This window comes from Stegostoma tigrinum, chromosome 1 (genome assembly GCF_030684315.1).
Source record: "Stegostoma tigrinum isolate sSteTig4 chromosome 1, sSteTig4.hap1, whole genome shotgun sequence".
NCBI lineage: Eukaryota > Metazoa > Chordata > Chondrichthyes > Orectolobiformes > Stegostomatidae > Stegostoma > Stegostoma tigrinum.
Genome location: NC_081354.1, coordinates 53237498 through 53263855, shown reverse-complemented (window position 1 = coordinate 53263855; position 26358 = coordinate 53237498). Strand labels below are relative to the sequence as shown.

General features: G+C 39.3%; 1 protein-coding gene across 2 annotated transcripts in view; it reads right to left on the bottom strand.

Moving 5' to 3' along the window:
* The window catches only part of tmem131l (transmembrane 131 like), a 158504-nt gene that overhangs the window by 17982 nt on the left and 114164 nt on the right, over window positions 1–26358 (bottom strand). For both annotated transcript variants that reach the window (XM_059645409.1, XM_059645410.1), the window contains exons 18-26: window positions 25543–25652; window positions 24670–24742; window positions 22587–22726; window positions 21279–21421; window positions 10824–11010; window positions 7683–7868; window positions 5467–5598; window positions 4600–5201; window positions 1205–1353 (exon numbers count right to left, since the gene is read on the bottom strand). In XM_059645409.1, coding sequence (XP_059501392.1) covers window positions 1205–1353; window positions 4600–5201; window positions 5467–5598; window positions 7683–7868; window positions 10824–11010; window positions 21279–21421; window positions 22587–22726; window positions 24670–24742; window positions 25543–25652 — 1722 coding nt within the window. The remainder of the gene's footprint in view (window positions 1–1204; window positions 1354–4599; window positions 5202–5466; window positions 5599–7682; window positions 7869–10823; window positions 11011–21278; window positions 21422–22586; window positions 22727–24669; window positions 24743–25542; window positions 25653–26358) is intronic.

Below are 26358 nucleotides of genomic sequence, written 5' to 3'. Positions count from 1 at the left end.
ATCCTATCCCTCAGAATCCTTTCTAACACCTTGCAGACGACAGACGTGAGACTTACTGGTCTGTAATTGCCAGGGATTTCCCTATTTCCTTTCTTGAAGAGAGGAATTACATTTGCCTCTCTCCAGTCCTCAGGTACGACTCCAGTGGAGAGCGAGGATGCAAAGATCTTCGCAAGTGGCGAAGCAATTTCATTTCTCGCTTCCCAAAGCAGCCGAGGACAAATCTGGTCCGGGCCTGGCAACTCGTCAATCTTAATGTTTGACAAAATTTTCAGCACATCAGCTTCCTCTATCTCTATCCATTCAGCATGCACACCTGCATGGTCTCACATTTATTGCAGAGTCTTTCAAATCCTAAAAGAAATGTGGCAAAGCACTTCAGTGAGTGAGAGAAAGTTAGAACTGCAGATGCTGGAGTCAGAGATAACAAATGTGGAGCTGGAGGAACGCAGCAGGCAGGCAGCAGAGCTAAAGAAAAGCTGAAGAAGGGTCCCGACCTGAAATGTCAACCTTCCTGCTCCTCTGTTTCTGCCTGGCCTGCTGTGTTCCCCCAGCTCCACATTGTGTTACTTCAATGAGTGTAATGCTTTCGAACGTAGACACTAAAGTGGAAAAGCTGATGTGAGCAAGGCATGATCCAGTAGCAATAATGAAATAATTTTTTTTTTAAAAATGTTTGTTGAGACATAAATGTTAGGCAGAACATCTGGAGTACACCCATATCTGCAACAGTGCCATGAGTGCTTTTAAAACTACCTGAAAGAGCAATCAAGGTACCACTCACTGGAGCCGATGCTTAGATTACGTGTCCGGTCATTAGAGAGCTTGACATGCAAGATCGTCTGAGTTAGAGGCCCAAATGGCATCAATAAAGCAAGGCTGGCCAAGAATTTAACTTAGGGTTGAACAATTAAGAGAAATCAGTATAGTGCAAAGGACCATCTATCAGTAATACGGGTGCTTGAGGAGAATTTACGATCTGTACTACTGGCAGATCCTCTCCCCAACATAAGTCCATTTTGGTCAAGAAATGCTTGCTGCGGGTGCTTCCAAAACCCTATCTGTGCATTGGGCATTTTGAGAAGAACAGAGTTTTAGGGTAGGTGCAACCATGAAAATGCTTCAGAATCAGAAAACGCACACATCATAATATTTTTGAAGAATTCTAGGATGTTCCTTTCTGTACACAGTTAAAGCCTCTTACCTCAGTTGTGGACAGTTTCTGTGTTATCAAGGGAGGCAGTATATTCTGTAGCTCTGGCACACAATTTTTTTCTTGAGGTGCATCAGGGACCTGTTTATCTGTCTTCACATTTTCACTGATCTTCTCCATTGTTTCTTGCTGTGGATTATCTGAGGGTCAGAATTACAACTTTAAAGAAAAACCCTGACAGCTCAAAGCAGCACATCTAAATTTTGCATTTGAAACTACTTTTTTCCCCCCCATCACTCTCACTACTGTTTATCAACCACTCCTGAAAAAGTCATCACCTCCTTCAAGTACTATTCACATGCAAGATTTATTGTGGAATATGTGCAGGCTAAATGAGAGGAAATGTGGAAAGAAGATACACCAAAGGATGACTGAATCCATTTAACACTTAAATGAATTTCCAAGTAAGGGAAACTGTGGTTTAATGATGTAGTCACTAAATCTCCAGGCTAATAATGCTTTAGGGAACGTAGGTTTAAATCTCACTGCAAATGGTGGAATTTAAATTAAGACCATTTAGTCCAGAATTAAAAGGTACTCTCGGTAAAAGTGACCATGAAATCATCAAGTCATTAAAAACTCATCTGATTAATTCATATCCTCAGGGGAGGAAATCTGCCATACTTATTTCATTTAGCCTAAATGTGACAGATCCACAGCACTGAGACCAACTTTTAAATACTCTTTAAAATAGCATAGCAAAATGTTCACTTAAAGCGCAATTAGGGATGGCACAGTAGTGGTCTTGCCACATTCCATGAAAGAACAAAAGAGGTGGAGTCACCGAAAGGCAAACAGGAATCACAGCTGATTTTGCTTCCCAAATTTAGAGCCTCAAGACTAATTGCTGGACCCAAATCATTGCTGTAATCAATTCAAGTCAGTTTACCTCAACAGAGAGATTCAATTTATAGAACTTCCTCCTCTGGTAGAGTATGCCTGGTTGCTCACTTGATATGTTTGAGTGGAGCCATTATATTGCGATTTTATTTAGAACTGCCTCAGCAACAGGTGCTCAACTTCCCTCTCAAGGATTTGGAAAGTGGTTTAGAGCCACGTAGGTATATCTGGCTCAACCTACACTGAACTACGTTATCCAACACCAGCGCTACATGGAGCGCTTAGTGCCATTAGCCTGCTTTATTTTCTTGTAGGCACTGGTGTCGAAGAAGCATAAAAGAGCATCGACAGTATCTGTAAACCAAAGCAATAGCCTTAGACTAGGAACTAGTGTCCTTCTTGCAATAGCATCGTAACTGGTTGACTGCCTTATAAAAACAAAACTACCAATCCTATTAAAACTGGAACATGAAGCGTTTTGTCAAAGCATTTCATCTTGCACTCAAGACAATCTGTAAGAAGGAACAGAGTAAAGAAAAAGCAACACTTCTCCCCTATGAGTGTGGGGACTGGTTAGCAAGTGGCCTCTGATCACTAGAGGCTATGCCATGGAGAAGATACCAGGTAACAATGACTGACATTAACTGCCAAGCTTTGGTAAAACTTTAAACAAGGCAGCATGATTCTGACTGTTCAAGACACTGCCTTGAAAACGAATCAGCAAATGGCTATTACTTCTTTTGTTGAGGTGAAACAGGTGGAGAATGTGTACATGGTCTGTCTATATGTAACTGGAGGGGCCCTCTTATGGTGGTGTCCCCTATCCCTGAACTGAGGTTCTAGCAATTGCTATGCAATTTTAGAATCAAATCTAATGTTGGCCACTGTTTGCAAATGGTTCAGGCCATTTGAAAATGTACACATTTTATAGGAGCTTTATATTATCTCTCATCAGGACAATTTGCAATACGAAAAGGGAACACTGTACATGAGGAGAGTGCTGATTGATTGGCAGGGGTATCACAATGGATGATTTGATTTGATTTATTGTTCTGTAGCCAAGTACAGTGAAAAGCTTTGTTTGAGTGTACAGGCAGATCACAGTAAGCAAGGTGCAGCTGTAAAATTTGGTCAGAGTCCTTTTGGACGGGCTGAATTTCCTAAGCCACCTGAGGAAGAGGTGTTGTGCCTTCTTGACCATTGCATCTTCGTGGGAAGTACACAACAGGTTGTCAGTTATTGTCACTCCTAGGATCTTGACACTCAACCTCTGCTCATGGGGGCATGTCCTCCTCCTTTCTTTCTGAAGTCAATGATTAGTTCTTTCGTTTAGTCAGCATTGACAGAAGTTGTCATCATCACACCATGACACCACACCCTCTATCCTGTTCTGTATTTTGACTCAGCAGTTAACAATGACTGACAGTTCACTGCCAAGCTTTAACTTCTTTACATGCCTTAATGGATTCCCTTCTCCAGCCAAATTCACCTTTGAAGTAGTGCAATCAAATGAACTCCCTAATATACTAGTTCAGAACTCGGTCAGGAGGTTCTCTACTACTGTCTAACATAAATCTATCCTCATTGGTCAATATACTTGAGATTCTTTCACTACCATACACTAACTTTTTTTTTTGAGGTTCCAAAAAATTCAAAGAAGGGTCCAGGCATTTTCACTTTGCAAGGATTTGGTCTGAGAAGTGCCCAGTCAACCTGAGATTACCCCCTAGAAGGGCAGGAGATCTCAAAAGTATAAGCATCGGGTGCAGCTAACTCTTTCACACTGCTACTGTACAGTAGGAACTTAGGTGGTGTACACTGACAAGAATGGTATATAAGTTTCAGTGCTGATTATATGCTAGGTATATTGGCCATATGCCACAAAGATTGGAGGATCATATCAAACAGTAATAAAGGTACTCACCATTCCCAGCCAGCTATGTTTGCAAAACTCAAGTGTCCAACATTAAATGTGATTCTGCAATTTGCAACATGATCCTCTGTGAAAGAATTATACTGACAATCATATCAGGAGCACCAGCTGGGCTTAGAATATGGCACACCTGCATGTACTAGAAGCTACATGTATTAACACACAGAGCCCTGTTCTGTGCAGTTGGAAAGTATATGTACACACTGGACCTGTTTCCACTCAACATAATAGGCAAGTCATTCTCTCAATCACCTTCTAGAACAATGTTTCACTAGAATTAATCTGCTGGTTTATAATTTCAACAAGCTTCACAGTGAACTGTTAGTCATCATTAACTGGTGTAGTCTCCAACGCCTAAATTAATCAGCACCGGCTTCTCATACGGTACAAATGCCTTTCTCCTTTCGTATTAGCTGACCTGTGAATCATCCTAATGTGTGACAGACAAAAAGCGTCTTCTTTCGGCAATACTCAATTTCTGTATGGCCAAATTACCAGCTTTACATTAATTCAGGGCCACATGAATGAGCATCAATTAAAATAAGATGCCATTAAAATCACTGTTAGAAAAAGCATACATTTCGAGTCTGAATAATTCAGAAAATAGAGGTACCTATAGTGGTGGATGACACAACTTGTGTTTCATCAGTCCTGAAGCTTTCGTCTAGCACCAGGTGATCATCTAGAGATTGTGTTTGGAAAGATTCGTAGTGATTCAATTCTTTATTGTCAAGGACAAGGACAGGAAGCTCAGAACTTCTTTCTTCTGACAGTACACAGGTCACAGAATCATGATCAGCATGCTCAGTAGTAGGTTTAGTTTCAAGAAAAAATGGTTTAATTTCACACTCCTGTACAATTTCCTCTACTTTTTCCAGATCGTCTCCTGCAAATGGTGTACACCTTTCATCACGTAGCTTTGTATTTGGAGGATTCTCAGTGCAAGATGGCTGCTCTTTAGAACTATAAAATGGTCCACCATTGGTCTGCTGATATTCTTCACTAGTCTCACAACCAATGCTTGCAGATGTATTCAATTTATTTTTGCTGTAATATTTGAGCTTTTTTGAACAATGGCTTGAGTTAATAGGACTCCGTTTTGAGGTATTTTGAGTTCGGATAGAAGTTCCGTTCATCTGTAGAGCCCCTCTTCCTTTTCCTCTATCTGGCGAATTATTGCCTCCAATGCACGTCTTACAGCCTGTTCGACTTAACCTGTCAATATGAAAAGGGAAGTATTAAAATTATACCATCAGAATTCATTTTAAAGGTTGTCTGTCTGTATAAGAAAAACAAATGTTAATTATTGACTTGCCTGTGGCGATTTAAACATTATCATGCATATATTTTACTTAAAAGACTTACACATGTATATACTTTTACAATTACTTAAACCAAATAGGTGACTTAATAATAAGCCACCACAAAGGCCACATTCCACTATAAAACTATTGCTGAAAAATGATTATAGAAAGCTTACTTGTAAGTTGTGGAGCCAAGTGTGTTAATGGAAGTTCCGTCCTGGCATGTCCTTTGTCTAGATTGACTAAACTCTGTTAAAATGTAGTGAGCACGTTGGTAGGCCATAATGATGACACAAATTAGCAGCAAGCTACAAACAAAGAAACGTGATAAGATTGACAATAACAAAAATAAATAAAAAAGTTTTCAATTTACAGGTAATGCATTACTGTAATATGAACGAAAGACCTCCAAGCTGTATTAATCTGGTGTACTTTAATGGTGAATTGGAATCTGAAACAGAGATCATGTGCAATTTTAGGCGAATACTATGCAACCTGACTGATCTTCCTTCCCATTTAAGTTCATGGATATGAATTGCAGACACACAGCACAAGAAACATTACTATTGGCTTTGCACCCCAAAGCAAAGCTTTAGCCCCAGAACATCCAATGATCAAATCACATCTCTTCAACAGATACTGTTCTTAAAAGAACTGTGCAAACTTTTAAGCTTCAGGTATATATGACTTTTGGTTTTACACCTTAAAGTTAAGAAGAAACTTAAGAATAATCCATTTCCTTTACTAGTTAAAAAAAATTAGATCACTACTGGAGCCAACACACCGGCAGAAAACTGGCCCTCATAGCTTAAAGTTTCAGTTTACATTGAAATTCAGAAAAAAAAAGTTTACACATCACACACAAAAAAAACACTAAAATGTTTCTTGAGGGCACGTTCTCAGCATGTCCCCCTTCGCTCTATGGAGTGTTCAACTCACCTCCAAAAATTCACTGCGGTTGGAAATTCATAGGGCCTATTGTAATAACTATTGGGAGGGGAAGGGTCAGAGGAGGAGAGGGGGGAAACTGGCTAATGCTGGCTAGACAATCCTACTGGAGCCCATTTCCTTCCTCCCCGTTTTGCCAGTAGCATTTTATCCTCGATAATAAAATGTGAGGCTGGATGAACACAGCAGGCCAAGCAGCATCTCAGGAGCACAAAAGCTGACGTTTCGGGCCTAGACCCTTCACCCTCTGATGGGTCTAGGCCCGAAACGTCAGCTTTTGTGCTCCTGAGATGCTGCTTGGCCCGCTGTGTTCATCCAGCCTCACATTTTATTATCTTGGATTCTCCAGCATCTGCAGTTCCCATTATGTCTGATAGCATTTTATCCTCTGCTGCATGGGTAGGCTGCCAGTTAAAGCGAGGAATCTGCAGATAGAGATTCAAGATTCCTTCTTTTAGGACTGTATCCACCAAGAGTTCCCCTGACAGCAATGGTATGACCTGCCCGCAGTAATTTCACTCCCCACCTTACTGGGGTCTGCCTGGCTGCCCCCAACAGTGCCATGTTTCACTTAACTGACTTGGAGGACATATATATGTCCATCAATCTGTCCTCTTCCTCTCCTCATGGTGGAACTGCAATTTCTCTGACAGAGGCTCCTGCCTGACTGGCTTAGTGGCAACAAATTCCAATCCTGGGCCTCAACAGCCATCCAAACATCACATTCCCCCAAGCTTTTGGTCTCAGCTGGATCCCTGCTGGTTCTGATATACCACAGCCCTAGCAAAACAATTCATGCAACATGTGCCCTAACATTTTTGAATCCTGGTAATAACAGATTTGGGACAGGACTGGCAAAGTAACCATGAGTAATTCGTCAATTGCAGATCCAATGCTAATGCAAAGACAAAATGAAAAATGATCTGTGTATGCTGGAAATCAGGAGAAAAACAAAGTGCTCAAAAACTCAGCAGGTCTGGCAGCGAGGAGGGAAAGCAGAATTAGTGTTTTGGGTCCAGTAACCTTTCTTCAGTGAATGGTCAGTAGACCGAAACACTAATTCTGCTTTCCCTCCATGGATGCTGCTAGACCTGTTGAGCTTTTCCAGCAATTTCTGTTTCTGAAAGCTACAAGGCTGCACGAAATCCTCATTCACTAGAAATGTGAATGCTTAAATTTCTAGCAATGTTCCACAAGAAGCAAACAAGAGTGTCGAGACTCAGACAATCGACATACAAAGTGAATATTAAAGTTCCAGACAGTAACTTGGTTAAGAACTATTAAAGTACAAATAGAGGAAAGATAAAGTACTTGAGATATTTAAGTAAGTTTTCTTTGCAAGATCACACAGGAAACAATTACTCAAAGCAATAAATTCATAGTAACTATTGTCACATTAAAACTGTACTTCAAATATACATGAATTTCATGTTAAATTTCTGACCAGCTAAAGAGACAGACGACAATCCAGAATGGTTGCTCCCAACTTAGTGCTGGCACCAAATCTGCACAAAGAGGTAACAGGTGATGTGGAAGAGTCATATTCAGAGTAAACTCAAACTGCAAGCCTCTTGCAGTTAAAAGCTGCAATTCACGAATCACCCAGGAAGTGGTGAAATCTGGTGTAAACCTGCAGGGAAAAGGGGCAAATTTAGTAAGTAACATAATATGACCAAACTGACCAGGTTTAAATCTGAAGAGAAAAAGCAGTGCATCTACATCTGGAACTAGACAGTAGTACAGATATGGTCCACTACAATCTTTTGAAAATTCCGTTCTTCCAACTATCACGTCTGACTTATATTTAGGAAAGTTGGTACTCAAACCATTTTTGAGGTCAGTACTAATGTCTGCTATTGGGTGGGAAAGTGATCAAGAAGAGTGTCTTCACCATCAATTTGCCCCTGTTCACAATTTTGCTGTTCTATGAAGTTCAGATCATCTCCAAGCAAAGCATGTCTTGAAAAGTATACTATAAACAACACAATGATTATTAACAAGCCAACAATGAGAACATGAACATAAAGAGAAAATGCAGGAAATACTCAGGACAGGGAGTGTCTATCAAGAAAAAACAAACTTAATGTTTTAGGTTACAGGGTGTCCATTAGAACAATTCACCAATTCTGAGGAGAGATTATTGACCTATAATGTTAATTCTATGCCATTAGTCACAGTGCTGCCAACCTGCTGAGTGGCTCAAGTAGATTCTCTTTGAAATTCAGATTTCCAACTGCAGCATCTTGCTTTTGTCATAACACAAACACTCTCAGCTATCTTATTGTCACAAAAAACAGCAAGTCATAAGTGCACAGCTGGACATTGCAAGACTAAAAATTAACACAAGGAGAACAACTTACATCAAAATAAAGTATCTGGACATTATGAAGAAGAGTGATAAAATTAAGAGTTTAGATTTTAAAATAGTTGCAAATGGGGTTATTTTTGAGACATTTGAAAAAAACTAAGTCAGACAATCCTTTTGAAATATGACAGTGCAACGTGCGTCAGAAGGCAGGAATCCTCTAAGAATATTTAGGGAAACTGTTCTTATTGTGGTTTACTACAGGTGGGGTAAAATGTAATTCCATTATAACTTGACGTTGGTTCAGTATAATTAAATATTGATTGCAACTGTTAAATGATCTATTGATGACACTCTAGACATGCCAGATCCCAGAATGGAACCTTTATCTATTCACTTGAGAGATGTGAACATCGCTGGTTAGACAGAATTTACCGCCTGTCCCTAATTGGCCATGACGTGATGAACTGCCTTCTTGAATTGCTACAGTCAAAATGCTGTAGATTGACTGAGGGAGGAAATTCCAGGATTTTGACCCAGCAGAGAAGGAACTGCAATATATTCCCAAGAAAGGATTAAGTGTGGAGGGGAACTTGCAAGTGGTGTTGTTCCCATGTATCTGGGGCACCTTGCCCTTCTAGATGGAAGTGGTTGTGGATCTGGAGGGTTCTAAGGATCTTTGATGAATTTCCGCAGTGCATTTTGTACATGTCTAGGATCATGTTTTTTGTTTTTATTTTGCTAACATGGTGGTCATTCACTGAAACATAGTTACAAAAGGCTGAAGGCTGCTTTAACAACACAGCAATAGTTAATTACACAAAAGCTGAAAACCAGAAAACAAATCATCTAAACACAGAACAGCTTGAAAGATATTAAAACAAAAAGCAAACAGAAATCACAAGTTTTCAAAAACTATTCATTAGAGACTCAATCCAAATAAATGACCCTTCTTTATCTAATATTTAAGTTCAGTTTAGCTGATTCTATCCATTTCCCCACAAACTGTTTAGTCTCTTTCCATGAATATTTCCAGAACTGAGAACTTAGAATTCCTTAGTTTTCAATAATCTGCAGATATCTAACCGAACACTAATGGTTTCAAAGTCTCACAAACTAAAAAGTTTTCTACTGAGATAACTCTGCTTTCTCTGAACTTGTTTTTTTGGAGGGAAACTGAATTTGCTTTAGACACCAGTAAGATCTGCTCCAAACGGATCTATAAAAACCCTCTTAATCTTTTGAGTTTTCTCACCTAAATTCAATCCTGCAGTATCCTGAGCCAAAAACAAGCTAATTGTCTTCAATGTATAGTCCACTTGTCATAAACCACACAGTAACAATAATTTTCCATTAATTCACCAGGGGTCTCTGGTCTCTGACATTCACTCGACTGAGTTACTGTTCCAGAAGGACTAATTTTAAAAGCAACTTTCAGAACTTCCCTAAAGCACATTTTAAAATCCGAATGCTGAAAATGATATTTATTTACAAACACGTTTCATCACATTCATATTTACCAGACATTGTGTTTCTAAGTATTCCATAAGATGATTAGTAGCACGCCTGCTTTTAAGTCAAAGGATTGAAGGTTCAAGTCTTTTTTTGAAATGAAACGAGTAAATGTTGAGAATGTATGTGGGTTATGGGCATCACTAGCCTTGCCTGGCTTTTATTGCCTATTCATAACTGGTGCTGGCGAGCTACCTCCTTGACCATAGCAGTATTTGGAGTCTAGTTATGCCGCAGAGTTAATTAGATTCCCTGCAGTGTGGAAACAGGCTCTTCAGCCCAACAGGTCCACACTGCCCTTTGAAGCAACCCACCCAGACCCATCCCCCTAAAACCCACATACCCCTGAACACTACGGGCAATTCAGCATGGCTGATCCACCTAGCCTGCACATCTTTGGACTGTGGGAGGAAACCGGAGCACCTGGAGGAAATCCACGCAGACATGGGGAGAACGTGCAAACTCCACGCATACAGTCACCCGAGGCTGGAATCGAACTCGGGTCCCTGGCGCTGTGAGGCTGCAGTGCTAACCACTGAGCCACCGTGCTGCCCGTAATAGGTAGGGAAATTCAGGATTTTGACCCAATGATTAAACAAAAAAAAACTTAGGTGACAACCTAGCAAAAGTATAACCTAAAAATTCTGTTACCAGTACTGAATAGTTGTGCACCAGATTTGCCGTGCTCTTAATCAAACTGTTCCAGTACAACTATACCACTTCTTAGGTCAACACTACCATTGGGCATCATTTATTATCTGTACTTACAGAATACTGATCTCACGTGAAGAATTAGCATCCAACACAAATGGTTCACATTTTAGAATTTGAAACCCAAATCCTTGACATCTGTATCCATTAATGTTCATCGAAATCACTGAGATAGTCAGTGGTCCAACGTTTTCAACCTTAAAACTCTTCCTGATGGTCAAGTTGAGTTCATTTCCTTTTGACTCTGTAATAAAGGGAATTTTGTAACTCCGATAATCTCAGGTATTTGTATAACATTAACAAATCACACTCTAGAAGCATATTTCACACTGGTCTGTCATAGCCAGGATGGCAACCATCTAAGCTTCCGTTGCATGTGTTGGGAGTTGCCAAGAGGGACTAGATGACTATGGCCCATAAAAAGAAAGATCTCTATGCTCTGTACAAAATCTTGACATGTTACAGCAAACCTGTTCCATGCTCTTTGAACACTTTGGCAAAGCTCACTTATATGTGTGCCCAACACACCAAGCAATTTGTGGTAAACATCCATCAACATTCTTCACAAGCACGGGTCTCTGAAAATATCATCCGAGTCCTGTGGGTTTTAACTATGGCTCAGTGGTAGTACTCAACCATGTAAGAAGGCAGAATCATAAAATGATATGCGGCCGCACCTGGAGTATTGCGTACAGTTCTGGTCACTGCATTATAAGAAGGATGTGGAAGCTTTGGAAAGGGTGCAGAGGAGATTTACTAGGATGTTGCCTGGTATGGAGGGAAGGTCTTACAAGGAAAGGCTGAGGGACTTGAGGCTGTTTTCATTAGAGAGAAGAAGGTTGACAGGTGACTTAATTGAAACATATAAAATAATCATAGGGTTAGATAGGGTGGATGGTGATGGCGAGCACGAGGGGGCATAGCTTTAAATGGAGGGGTGAAAGATATAGGACTGATGTCAGAGGTAGTTTCTTTACTCAGAGAGTAGTAAGGAAATGGAACGCTTTGCCTGCAACGGTAGTAGATTCTCCAACTTTAGGCACATTTAAGTCGTCATTGGATAAGCATATGGACATACGTGGAATAGTGTAGGTTAGATGGGCTTGAGATCGGTATGACAGGTCGGCACAACATCGAGGGCCGAAGGGCCTGTACTGTGCTGTAATGTTCTATGTTCTATGTGGACTCCACTCAGTCCATCATGCTTGTTTATTAGTGCAGCCATCCAATTAATCTCACTTCCTTGCTCCTTGCCCTCAGCCCTGTAATTTTGTACTGTTTATTTATCAATTTCATTTTTGAACGTGACACTGAATCTCCTTCCGGGACCTTTTTCAGGAAGTATTTTCCAGAAGTTGCAGTGTTTAAAAAACCAAGTCACGTAATTCCTGATTCTTTTGCCAATTATCTTGAAAACGATGAGCACTACTTATCAAACCTTCTGTATCTGAAAACAGTTTACTCTTATCAAAACCTCTCATTGTTTTAAATTTCCTCAACCTTCCCTAACTGATGAATAATCCCAGTTTGTTCCCCACCACACAAAGCTGACGCTAACCATCCATACTACTGTTCTAGTAGATATCCTTGGTTTAAAAGTACATTCTGAAAATGTGTTTTCATTTAAAGCACAGTTGAGAATGTAGAACGTGGAGGTGAACAGTGTTGCCAGCCATTTTGCTTTAGCATGGTTAATATGCGTGGAAGTATTGTCTTCAAGTATTGGGGTATTGTCTTCACATGGGGTGGAGGCTATATTTGCAAAGAAACACTATGCATACACCAGGAACCATAATGGCAAGAACAGCTCTACACACACACACACACACACACACACAAAATCAGGAATACACCAGTACCAAACAAACAACAAATGGGTGAAACTGGAACAATGGTTTATTCCTCTCTGCCGAAAAGCGCAAAGAGAACAGTGACCAAACCATGGCTCAAGGGAAGTTAGAGACTGTATTAGATGCAAAAACACTAAATGATTTGACAAAAAAAAACTGAAGACTGGGAACAATTTATAAGTCAAAGGGGGACCATGGAATTGATTAAGAAGGGGAGTCAGAATCTCTCCCCCCAGGTGGAAATATCAAATAGTAGGGGGTATAAAGTTTAAAAGATGTGGGAGACATTTTTAAAAAGAAAGAGAGGGTGGTCGTTGCCTAGAACGCAGGGGATGCAGCAGATGCAGATATGATAGCAATGTTTAAGAGGCATTTAGACGTTCATATGAAAAGGCAGAGAATTGAAGAATACAGACCATGTGCTGACAAATGGAATTAATTTAGAATGGCATCATGGTCAGCACTGATGTGGTGGGCCAAATGGTCTGTTCCTGTGCTGTACAATGGAAACATGGAAAACAGAGTATGAGTGTAAAGGAAACAGAGCTGACTGCAAAAGTTTCTCTATGTAAGTTAGGAGAAAATGATTGGTGAAAACTAACAGATTCCTTCCAGTCAAACAGGAGAATTTATAATGAGAAACAAAGAAATAGCTGGCAAACTAAATTCATACTTCACGAAGGAGGAAACAAATAAATGTACCAGAAATGACAGAAAACAGGGGAGTCACTGAAGCAAATTTGTATTTGTACAGAAAATGGTGTTGAAGGCTGATAAATCCCCAAGGCTTAATAATCTACACGCCAGAATTCTTAATGGAAGTGGCCCTGGAAATAATGGATGCAATGATGGTCATCTTCCAAGATTCTTGATACTCTGGAACGGTTCTTACAGATTTGAGGGCACTTAATATAACCCCACTATTTAAAAGGGAAATAAAGAGAAAACAAGCCAAATCCTGCCCCTGTCTTCTACTTTCCTATGTCTCTATGATGCTTTTATTTCAGTCTCTACACCACAAGAACTCCCCACACTTTTTTTAGCGATACTTTTGAAAAATCATTCTGAAGTGTACCAATATGCCATTCAGACATTACTAGTTTCCCAACTTGGTTCTGTGGAAAATTATGCATTTGTTATACTGTACAGTATTTTACCGCAAGAGCTCCACTTAAAAAAACTAACCCTAATCATGTCTAAGCAAAAGTATACTTCAATTTCCCCAGTTGCTAGAAGGAAAACTGTTAATTTATATGTAAGTAGTTTAGTGTGCTTAGATGCCATCAGTAAGGGGATTGCATGACTGATAATGCTGACTTCATGAATTCTGCAGAATCTACCACGTGTAATTCAGAAAAATTGGGATAAAATAAAGTTCAGTGGTCAAAGTGCAAATCCTTTACATTCCACAAGGTTACAATTGTTGTAGTCAGGTGGTAAAGAGAATGGAACAAACACTGCAGGTTTGGACTGAAGGTCAATTCTTCATGGGCACATGTAATTTAACAGAAAGCTAGTAGTCTCTTCCAGAATTTGAAATTAAAGGAGGGTGAAGGGGCTTCCTGCGATTCTTTCAAAACAAGTACTAATTTAAGCATTTCAAGTGTAGGGGAAACTTACCTGTCTGAAATAAAAATGCCCCTGATGTGGCACTCTCTGTCAAGGAAAAAAAGTTACCATTTCAAGTTTAGTATGATTCTTCTTGAAATATTCCCGGGATTTTATTTTTATTTCAGATTTCCAGCATCTGTAGTATTGCACTATTACATAACTTGGAATTGATCGATAAGGAAGCAAGTTTCTCATAGCCTTTGAATTTGCAGGAATGCATTTATTGAGGAGGGAGGTTATTAACCATCAAGTGTTCGATACTTAGAAGATGGGAAAAAAATTGCCTAACAAATTAAATGTTTGCAGAAGAAAACACCAGTTTCTGGGTATAAAGCTGGGAATATTAGTTAACTATTCTTTTTGCATCCAATGCTGAAGATTTGAGCTTGAAACTTACATTTGTGCACCAATTAAATTCAAGGTTTTAAAGGAGCATGTTAAGGCTTCTCATCATGTGCTATTGCATTCTAACCAAAAAAAAAGCAGATTTGACACTGGATTCTGAGAAAATGTCTCCCCTTTTTAGGGGTAACTTGAACTAGGAGACAGGTATTGTTTATTACTTTAAAAAGGAGGAAGGGATACCAATAAGTTACATACCAGTCAGTCTAGCTTTGCTGGTAAGCAAGTTATTTAGATGGACAGAATTTATATGCACCTAGACAGACATTGGCTAATCAGGGATAATTAGCATACATTTGTTAAGGGCAAGTCTTCTGACCAGTACATCAAATTCTTTGAGAAAGTAACCAGTGGTATTTTTGAAGTAATACATTCCATATGATCTACATGGACTTTAGCAAGGCTTTTGAAAAGGTGCTTCATAGCAGACTGGTCAAGAAAGTAAGAGTCCATAGGATTTCAGACAAAGTGATACATTGGATTCCAAATTGGCCAAGAGACAGGAAGCAGAGGGCCACGGGGCAGGTATGCACAAGATGGGGAAGAACATTTCCAGTGAGGTGCTGCAAGACATGGTGCTGGGGCCCGAGCTGATTGTGGCGTATGTTAATGTCTTAAACTTAAACATAGTGTGTATGATCAAGAGGTTTGTGGATAAAGGAAAGATTGGTAAACAGTGACATAGGTAGCTGTAAGTTGGAGGAGGACATCAATGGACTGGTCAGCTGTGCAGAGCAATGGCAGATGGAATTCAATGCAAAAAATATGAGGCACAATGCATTTGGGAGGACTAACAAGGCAAGGGATTATACAATGAATGGCTGGATCATGGAAAGCACTGAGGATCGGAGGTGAACATATCCACAGATTCCTGAAGGCAGCCGAGGTAGTTAAGGCAGCATATGGGTTACTTGCCTTTGTTAGCTGAGGCCTAAAATGCAACAGCAGGAAGGTTATGTAACACAGTACAGGAACTGTATAAAAGAGATAATGGGAACCGCAGATGCTGGAGAATCGAGATAACAAAGTGTGGAGCTGGATGAACACAGCAGGACAAATAGCATCTTAGGAGCACAAAAGCTGACGTTTCAGGCCCAGACCCTTCATCAGAAAACTGTATAAAATGCTGGTTTAGTCACATTTTGAGTACTATATGCAGGTCTGATCACCACGTTATTGGAAGCACGTGACTGCTCTAAAGAGGATGGAGAGGAGATTTACCAAGATGCTGCCTGGGCTGCAAAGTATGAGCTATGAAAAAAAAAAAGATGAATAGGTTGGGATTGTTTTCCTTAGAGCAGTGAAGGTTGAGGTGACCTGATAGAGGGGTATAAGATTACAAAGAAAGATAGGAATGCACTTTTTCCACTGGTAGATGAGTGAACAATCAGGGGGCACAGATTTGAATGAATATATGATTTTATTGTCACGTCTATTTTATAGTGAAATACAATAAAATACAGTGAAAAGCTTTTATTAAAGGTAAAAGTAGATAACAAGAAAATTTGAGGAAAAATATTTTCACTAAGCAAATGGTGGGAGACTGGAACTTCATGTTGGGGAAAAAAATGGTCAAGTCAGAAACTCAGGAAATTTAAGCAATATTCAGATATTCACTTGCACTGCCATTGCCTCCAGGCCAAAAGCTGGAAAACGGTATTAGTGTAGTCAGATCTTTGATGGCCATTGCAGATATGATGGATCAAATACAAGCCTCCTGTGCTGTAAATATTGGAATGTTGAGGAGATCTTATTGGTCTGTGGAACTCTTTTGCCCAAAAGAACAGTGGATGTTCAGTTGCTAAATTTATTCGAGGCTGAGTTTAGATAGATCTTTTGATAGATGAGGGAGTTAACAGTTGTGGAGGTGTGTGTCAGACAGAAAAATCAAGTTAAAAGCACAACCACATCAGTCACTATCTTAGTAAACGGCAGAGAAGAAAACAGGCCAATGGCAACTTCCAATTCAAGTCCTACATCCCAAAGTTTAATGAACACACATTAAATATGTTAAATGCGTAAGGCTTTAATGTAAAAAAAAGGTCTGGATTATAACTCACTTTTATTACATGCTTTGTTATTGGAAAATTTTATTCCAACTTTTGTATCCTTCTGGAAATATGTACCAAACAATACTCCAGTTGATTAGATTCCCTACAGTGTGGAAACAGGCCCTTTGGCCCAACAAGTCCACACCGCCCCTTGCAGCCCAGACCCACCCACCCCCCACCAATAACCAACACATCCCTGAACACTACGGGCAATTTAGCATGGCCAATCCATCTAGCCTGCATATCTTTGGACTGTGGGAGGAAACTGGAACACCAGGGGAGAATGTGCAAACTCCATACAGACAGTCACCAGAAGCTGGAATTGAACCTGGGTCCCTGGCGCTGTGAGGCTGCAGTGCTAAAGACTGAGCCACCGTGCCGTTGATATCAGATTAATATTCTATGAAGATTTTGCATGATTTCTGGGCTTTTGTATTCTCTGCCTTTATCAAGAATGTCAAGGAGCACGTTTCCTTAAAAAGGGAGTGTTCTCAAAATTATCCTGCTACCTTCAAAAATTATGTACTTACGCCCCCAGGTGTCCATTCCTGCAACAGCACCTCCATAAATGTGTATCATTTGGTTTATAATACCTCACCTTGCATTTCCTCCCAAAACGAATCACTTCACATTTCTCTGCAAATATTTCATTTTATTTGGGCCTACCCATCCCACCAGTCTGTGTCCGCCTGAAGTTGGCTATCATATTCCTCATTGTTCAATGCATTTTTGAATTGAGTGGTCAATGAATGTTGAAATTATGCTGTTTACCCAAATTTAGATAATTAATAAATATCAAAAAGAGCAATGATCCTAATCATCAATCCCTGGGAACACCAACACTCAAACAAAAGGAGCCATTCAGCCACTCCAGGTCTGCTCCACCATTCTCAGTCATGGCCGATCATTTAACTGTCCCTTGACGTCAGTGGCATCTAGAATTCTATTGATGTCAAAGTTGAACATGCGCCACAACTGGGGTCTCAGCCCTCTCAACTGGAGAAATCCAAACGTTCATTACCTGAATGAGGAAAGTCCTCAACTTAGTCCAAAATAATTCTCTACAGTTCTAGCTTGAAAATTGCTTTCTGTTCCTTAGCTAATTCTGTACTCATGCATGTTCCTTCTGGTATGCTAAAAAAAAACAGCCATTTCATGGCATTTTGACAAATATCTTTAGAAAGACTATGAAAGCATCAACCCTCTCCATCACGTCAAAACTCAGTTTATTCAAATGTTAAATTGTAATTTAGTAATGACATCAGACTTTCTTTAATAACTTGTGGTTTTGCTGAATACCAACTAATCTTGAATAAAAACCGAAAGAACTGCAGATGCGGTGAATCAGGAGCAAAAACAAAGTTGCTGGAAAAGCTCAGCAGGTCTGGCAGCATGAAGGAAGAAACAGGGTTAACGTTTTGGGTTCAGTGCACCACCCCGCTCCCCGCAAGAGCCAATTAATTTTGTCCTGGAGAACTGTTCCTAAAAGTTTTCATCACCAACACTAGCTTGGCTAGCCTGCATTGGGCTTCTCTCCCATTTTTAAAGAAAGCAGCAATATTTGTAATAATCCAGTCCTCTGACACTACTGTACGACCAAGAAAAATTGGAAGACTTTGGCCCAATCTTTGCAACTTTGACTTGAGAAAATCATCTAGGATTGCTATAGCTTTGGAGATAATTAATGTCTCATCTCTCACAAAGTATGTTGCTAAGCAACTTGCCTTGACACATTCTGCAACCTTTTTGGAGAAGCACTCACTTCCACGTGTTTACCTCCACAATCAGGCTTCCAAGAAATACCTAAAATTGGGGTACTTTTATGCCTTTTGTCTGTTTGCCATTTGTATTGTACAGCATTAATTCAGTTAAGGCAAAGTCTATACAGAAACTACAGGAAATGTAAAAATGCCGACAAGGTTAATAACTAACTGGCTTTATCTATCTGAATGGCTGAATATACTGTCATTCTTTTCTCTAGGAAAGACTGAAGCATAATCTCTTAGAAAGTAGATGATGCTTTCACCAATAATCATGGCATCAATGACTGATGTACCATCCTACAACTCAATGAATTGCCAATGAATAGCCTGGACAGTGTTATTGGCACCTTGGTCAATTTCTCTCAGAGAATGCAGAATCATGGAACAATTAGCAGCAGTGGTTAATCAGTAACAAAAAAACAGAATACAGGGATTATAGCTAGGTACACTGGCTGATGGAAGGTTGTAGTTGAGTATTTCACAAGGAGGAGCTTACACCACAGCTGTTCACCATTTATGAAAATATCTAAAATCATAGTTATTTAGGACCAGAAAGCATAACTTTGTCTGGCACCTGTTTGGTGCTAATATTGAAGAAAATTGCAACAAAACACAAAACAGGTTAGTAAATTTGAAATTAGGCATGTAAACAGCAGTGTATGTTGATGTTGCCAGGTGCAAGGTGGTACATTTTGTTTGGAGGAATAGGAAAGTTGTTGATGCCTGGGAGAACTAGATTCTAAACTAGATTCCAAACTTGATAGAGAAGCAAATGCAATTAGGGATTTACATGCACAAAATAAAAAGATGCAATACAAGTTAACGAGGTTAGAACAATACAAAAAGGCACTGTAGTTAATTCCTAAAGCAACAGAACTGAAAAACAGAATCTTAGATAATGCTTATATGGAACACGGAGGATTGTGTTCAGTTTTGATCTCCATTTCACAGAAAGGATATACAGAAACTACAGGAAATGTAAAAATGCCGACAAGGTTAATATCTAACTGGCTTTATCTATCTGAATGGCTGAATATACTGTCATTCTTTTCTCTAGGAAAGACTGAAGCATAATCTCTTAAAAGGTCTTCTGCAGGGAGCTCTAAACTTGAGGCCGTAAACACAAGACAATCATAAATTAAAATGGGATTTCAGGAGTAACTTTACACAGAAAATGTTTAACATCTTCTACCGCAGCAGCAATTAAGGCAAATCTAAATAAACACGAGAGAAAAAGAGCAAGAAGATAGGCTGCTTCGGTTTGACAAGTAGGATGGCTGAAGGCTTCTGAGGAACATAAACAATGAATTGGGCTAATTCCCTAATCCTGTGCTGTAAACAACAGATTAAGGCAGTGCATTCAACACAATTTAAGATCAAAGACTTCACATTATCTAAAGATACTTAAATCTGTTTCACCACTGAAATCAGTGTAGCCTTCCTTTTTCTGAGGTGCTAAACGGATTCATAACAGAGATAACAAGGGGTAGAGCTGGATGAGCAGAGCAGACCAAGCAGCAGAGGTGCAGGAAAGGGGAAATTTCGGGTCTGGATCCTTCTTCAGAAATCAAATAACCCTCGTCTCAGATTCCCCAGCATCAGCAGTTTCTACTATCTCTGAAAGGATTCATAACTGATCTCAGCGTTAGAAGGCTATGGATTCGAATTTCACTACAGTGATCCAGGATAGCAGTTCAGTGTAGTGCTTGGAAAACATTCCACAAGAGGTGCTGACCTTTGGAAGTGAAATTAAACAATCACAAGGCACTATATGGAAAAGAGTAAGGGAGTTGTTTTTGCTAATACATTTCCTTCCAACAACACCTCTATAAACATTATCCTGTCACTAACTTACTGCAGTTTGTGGAAGCTCACTATGGGCAAAGTGACCACCATATTTCCTACTTACAAGAGATTGCATTTTAAAAGTACTAAATGACTAAGCGTTCAGGGATATTGTGCAGTATGAAAAGCCCTTTATAACTGCAGGATTTTTCTATTTGTCAATACACATGTTATTACAAGGAAGTTGGGCAAAGAGCACACAACTTCATACAGAATAAGAGATAACACGGTGCGGAGCTGGAGGGACACAGCAGGCTAGGCAGCATTAGAGGAGCAGGAAAGTTGATGTTTTGAGTCAGGATTCTTCTTCAGGAAAGGAGAATAAATTCTTTTATCACATGAAAAAATGATTTTTGCGTTAACGTGGTTTTATCCTTCACTTTTTTTTAAGCATCCTGATCTAGGTTATGTTTTCCGTTGTCAATATCATATCAATGAGGGTGCGACTTATTTATCAAGGAAATTAACTCCCTATAACCTTCTATCAAGTCTCCTGCAGAATTTGCTTTGCTAGAAATCAATAAAACTGACAGATTTCAATATTTCTGTACAATTGACATTCAGCAAACACCAACACACCATGGAAGTATCGACAGTTCTAAAGACTCCTTTCAAGTTTTAACTTCTAGAAGTCCATGTCGCTGTTAGAAGAGAAACACAGCCATCAACAATAAAGCCAGAGGACAGCTGTTTAAAACTTTTCAATATGCAAACGCAAGTTTGAAAAAACATGACTGCAATTTGTAACCAGACCTCTCAATTACAAACATGTATTGCTTTGCTTAAGAAAAAAAAGTCAGAATATTTCACATAACTTTGACCTAAACGGCATAATATTCATTGTTTATTTATTCTTGTATTGCTGGCAACTAAACAGGGTGGCAGATTCAAAAGGCAACTTTTAAGACACAAATCATTTATGATTCAGTTGCTAAATTACATCAGCTTATTATCTGGAACACTTTTTAAACATTTGTTTCAGATACCTACTGCCTCTACATTCCATGAGCGTGGATTCTGGAACCTTAAAACGAAGTGAACCTGCTTCTCCAGGCAGCTTTCCTCCCACTTTCAGCATCTCATTAGCCCCAAAGCCTTCCATGATTACCGCATCAAGTACTGTAAGGTTGTTTCTTTAACAAAGAAATAATGTAATATTACGTGTGGCAATTTTGAATTTTTTTTAATCAAAACTCAAACTGTGTTTAACAAGAATACTTTACAAATCAAAATTATGTAAAAAGGTTTCATTCGGAAAATAGAATATTAACTGAAAGAAAGTCAAAGGTGATGCATTTTGGAAGGTCGAATTTGAAAGCCGAGTACAGGATTAAGGATAGGATTCTTGGCAGTGTGGAGGAACAGAGGGATCTTGGTGTGCAGATACATAGATCCCTCAAAATGGCCACCCAAGTGGACAGGGTTGTTAAGAAAGCATATGGTGTTTTGGCTTTCATTAGCAGGGGGACTGAGTTTAAGAGTCGTGAGATCTTGTTGCAGCTCTATAAAACTTTGGTTAGACCACACTTGGAATACTGTGTCCAGTTCTGGTCACCCTATTATAGGAAAGATGTGGATGCTTTGGAGAGGGTTCAGAGGAGGTTTACCAGGATGCTGCCTGGACTGGAGGGCTTATCTTACGAAGAGAGGTTGACTGAGCTCGGACTCTTTTCATTGGAGAAAAGGAGGAGGAGAGGGGACCTAATTGAGGTATACAAGATAATGAGAGGCATAGATAGAGTTGATAGCCAGAGACTATTTCCCAGGGCAGAAAAGGCTAACATGAGGGGTCATAGTTTTAAGCTGGTTGGAGGAAAGTATAGAGGGGATGTCAGAGGCGGGTTCTTTTCACAGTTGAGAGAGCATGGAATGCATTGCCAGCAGCAGTTGTGGAAGCAAGGTCATTGGGGACATTTAAGAGACTGCTGGACATGCATATGGTCACAGAAATTTGAGGGTGCATACATGAGGATCAGTGGTCGGCACAACATTGTGGGCTGAAGGGCCTGTTCTGTGCTGTACTGTTCTATGTTCTAATAAAAAAACGTGTATTCCCACTCAATTAATCTAGAAGCTATATATCATATCTCTGGTTCTGTTATAAGATGTGTTAGTTGTTCTATTGTAAGTTTCTAAGTTAAGAAATCTATTACAAAATTACCCATGCCTTTACAATTCACAAAGAGATAGACATTAAAATATGGTATTAACCATACTCAATTGGTATTCGAAGCATTGTTGTAATTCACTTAAAATTAGGTATTTATCGGGGTGTTTTCCTAAAGGGATTCATTGTACCTTATCAGTAGGAGTGATGTGACCAGACTGTGTCTTACTGGTGTGAACTCAACACCAATCTTCCTCACTTCCCAAGGCTGTAAAGTGAACTGAAGAATCCCATCACTTGGCTTGTTGTCCAATTCCACGTGCTTGGAACTCTATTTCATTACAAACATCAAGATTATTTTCTCTATACCATTCCAGAGGATTCTGCTTCATTAACATACACTGTACTGATGGTCATTATAGGCAGGCTACAGACTGGGTTTCCATCAGCTGTGTTGTACAACTTAAAGTGTTATATGGCATTCAAAAATTTTTTAAAAAGTGGCGTTTTAATTGAGCATGAGTTTGCAGCGGTGATTCCCATGCATTCCAGTTCCTTGTTAACTGTCAGGAAACAAAAAAGACGGGCACTGGACCATAACAGAGAAGATAAAAATCAACAAAACTACTGAATTAAGGTCAATGCTTTCAGGGACTTTCTCTGACAACTAGTTTCACATTTCTTGTGCACTATTCAGCAAAAGCCCTGTATAAACTAGCATCCTTTCCAATTTCAGGATATCGACAGAAGGTCAACAGATCTGTAAAGTGGACAAACAATAAGGCTGTTCAACCTATCAAAATATGCTCATTGAGAGAATCCAAAGCAGAAATGCAAAACTGGAAATGATAAATTACATTGAAATTATGCACAGGAAGTGAAATAAAAGTGGCATTAAAAGGTAGATTAAAAACAGCCCAACATTAGAAGTAAAAGCATTTGAAATAAAATCAAAATGGTGGACATACTCAGGTGAAGCAACATTTGATTCGTACCAATGGCCTATGTCTGAACTCAGTAAATAAGCAGTCATTTAAAAAATGCTCAACAGCAGTTTTCTTTTAAGGTAATGAATTTCCAACCTGGTAATATTAATCAAATTGCAGCAGCAATGAACATTTACCATGTTGTTCTCACCCAATTCATACTGAATGCATTGGCCCCAACTCCATACTGTTTTAGTGCAGTAGTATATACACACACCTACACAAGTTCATTCTAGGGGAGTCATGGAAGTCAGAGTCCACCAGCAAGTAATGCAACATGCAGTGACACAGCATGTTATCTCCACTGCATTTTACATAAACGTACATGTGTGTACACCAAAGCTGTTGTCAGATTTCCTTCATTATAATGCTGAGTACCAATAACTTCACTGTTATATTCATTGTAAATGTCATTTGGTCACATTAATTTGTAAGAAATGGCCTAACGACTGCTTTAGAATAAATCATGGAACAATTGTCCACAACATGAGTGCAGGTTTAGAGTTCCTTAAAAGTGGTGTTGCAGATCGATAGATAGTGAAAGCGGTGTTTGGCATGCATACCCTTATTGGTCAGCGCATTGAGAATAAGAGTTGGAAGGTCAGTTTGGGCTGTACAGTACTTTGGTTCGGAAACTTTGAGTATTGCATGCAGTTTTGGTCTCTCTCCTATAGGAAGGATGTTGTGAAACTAGAAAGGGTTCAGAAAAGATTTACAAGGACTTTGCCAAGTTTTGCCCGATTGAGCAATAGGGAGAGTTGAATAAGCAGGGGCTCCCTGGAGCATTGGAGGCTGAGGGGTGCCCTTGCAGAGGTTTTTAAAGACATGAGGGGCATGGATAGGGGCAAGGTTTTTTTCCATGGGGCAGGAAGTACCAAACTAAGGGCATAGGTTTAAGGTGAGAGAAAAAAAAAATAAAAGGAACCTAAGGGGCAACTTTTTCCACAGAGCACATATGGAATGAGCTGCCAGAGGAAGTGGACGAGGCGGGTATAATTACAACATTTAAAAGGCGTCAGAACCGTTATATGAATTGGAACAGTTTAGAGGGATATGGGCCAAATGCTGGCAAGCAGGATTAGACTTATATAGGATATCTGGTCGACACATGAACAAATTAGACAAAAAAGGTCTATTTCCCTGCTGTATGTCCCTATGACTAACTTAATTTAGTGAACACAAATGTCAAACTGAAAGGATGAAAACTAGCAAGAAGGCTTCGTAAATGAATTACCACACTTTGCTGCATTTAATAAAGTATTAGGAAACCATATGTAATTGAACTTGCCTCATTTTCAAGGGTCTTCACCAGCATAAATTCACTTGTTGTGACATTAATGTCTTGTCTGCTTAGTTTGTACCTATTAAAAAATTAAATAATTGGATTACTTGAAATCTAAATAAAGCCACTAGAGAAAAATGTGCAGTTTCACTTATACAGATTATAGATGTGGAAAATCTTACTTTATCTAAATTCTCACTACATCAGTGGTAATTCATATTTACTGCCAACCTGAGAATAACTGTACTGTGTATAACCACACTTTCTCTCTACAGTAGGCATTGTTTGGGCACATCATTCAAACCAGCTCAAAAATAGGTTAAGGTTACATTTTATTTAAAGATAAATATTAACCATCGAGACCCGAGGTGGCAGCATGCAGTTGAACCACAGAACAGAACATTACATCTTTGTTTATCAGTAAGTGCAGAAAAGGCTTCTCAGTCAGGAAGCAACATAGGTCTCACAAATCATGTTAATTGGGTTGGTGGAAGATAAAATGGTTTAAGCTCCAGGGTTCCTACTCCTGACTATTCAGTGACCCTACTGGAAATTAGACGTAGGTGTAAACTTGCCAATGTTGTTCCACAACACTGTTGGCCCAGGCCTGCTGTTCAGATATGCAGGAAAACTGCCCTTCTGGATTCACATTTTCAGCAGTAGACAAGGCTTCTGAAAGATGAGAACTTTGAAACTAAGACAACTAAATTACTTTATCAAACCTTGAGGTGGCAAAGGTTGTTTTTAGATTTCATTTAGTTCAGAATACATTTAGGGGTAGCACAGGTTAACACTGAATGCTGTAGTGGAAGATAATCTAGTCCAATTAAGTCAGCTGTTTTCTTAATTGCAGTACTGTTGTAACAGTATTTTTTTTACCATTTCTTCAGTAGAATTAAAACATCTTCTGGATTTGGATAATGAGCAATTGGCAATAGCTGCACTGTGACTGGTAGATCTGATGGGTTCTTCAAAACAAAGTGTTTCATCTGAAACATTAAAAACAACTCATTACACTGGCTTGGTCAGACACAACAAACAGATAGGTAACACCACATACAAACGTGTGTGAGAAATACAGACTGGTAATGAGGACGTAAATACAGTTCAGAGGTGGTTTACTAGATTGATACCTGGAATGGCTGATTTTTTTTTTTAAGGTTAAACACTCTGGTTTTGATTTCACTGGGGTTTTGAAGAGTGAGGGGCACCTTGACTAAAGTAAATAAGAACCTGAAAGGTACTGGCAAGGTGGATGTGGAAAGGATATTTTCTTTTGCAGGTGAGTTCAGAACAAATGGGTAATGTTTTAAAGTTAGAGATCACACTTTTAGTACCAAGATGAGGAAAATATTTCTCAGATATTTGTGCATCAATGGAATTCTCTGCCTCAGAAGTTGATGAAAGCAGGATCATTGAATTTTTGTAGGTGGGGAATCAAAAATTAGAGAATAGGTGACAATGTGAAATTTGAAATAGAAGCAGGTCAATCATGATATTAATGAACAGCAGGGCAGGCTGGAGGGGTTGAATGGTCTAAGTCTACTCTTATTTCATTTACAGGTACATCAATGTACACACAGGCCATATTTTTATGGATGATAATCACTAGAATAATTAACACAGTTCAGGAGGAATTTTACAAAGCATTTGGAGACAAGTTTGGGAGTGAAAAAGGGTCAGGAAAGTCGTGGA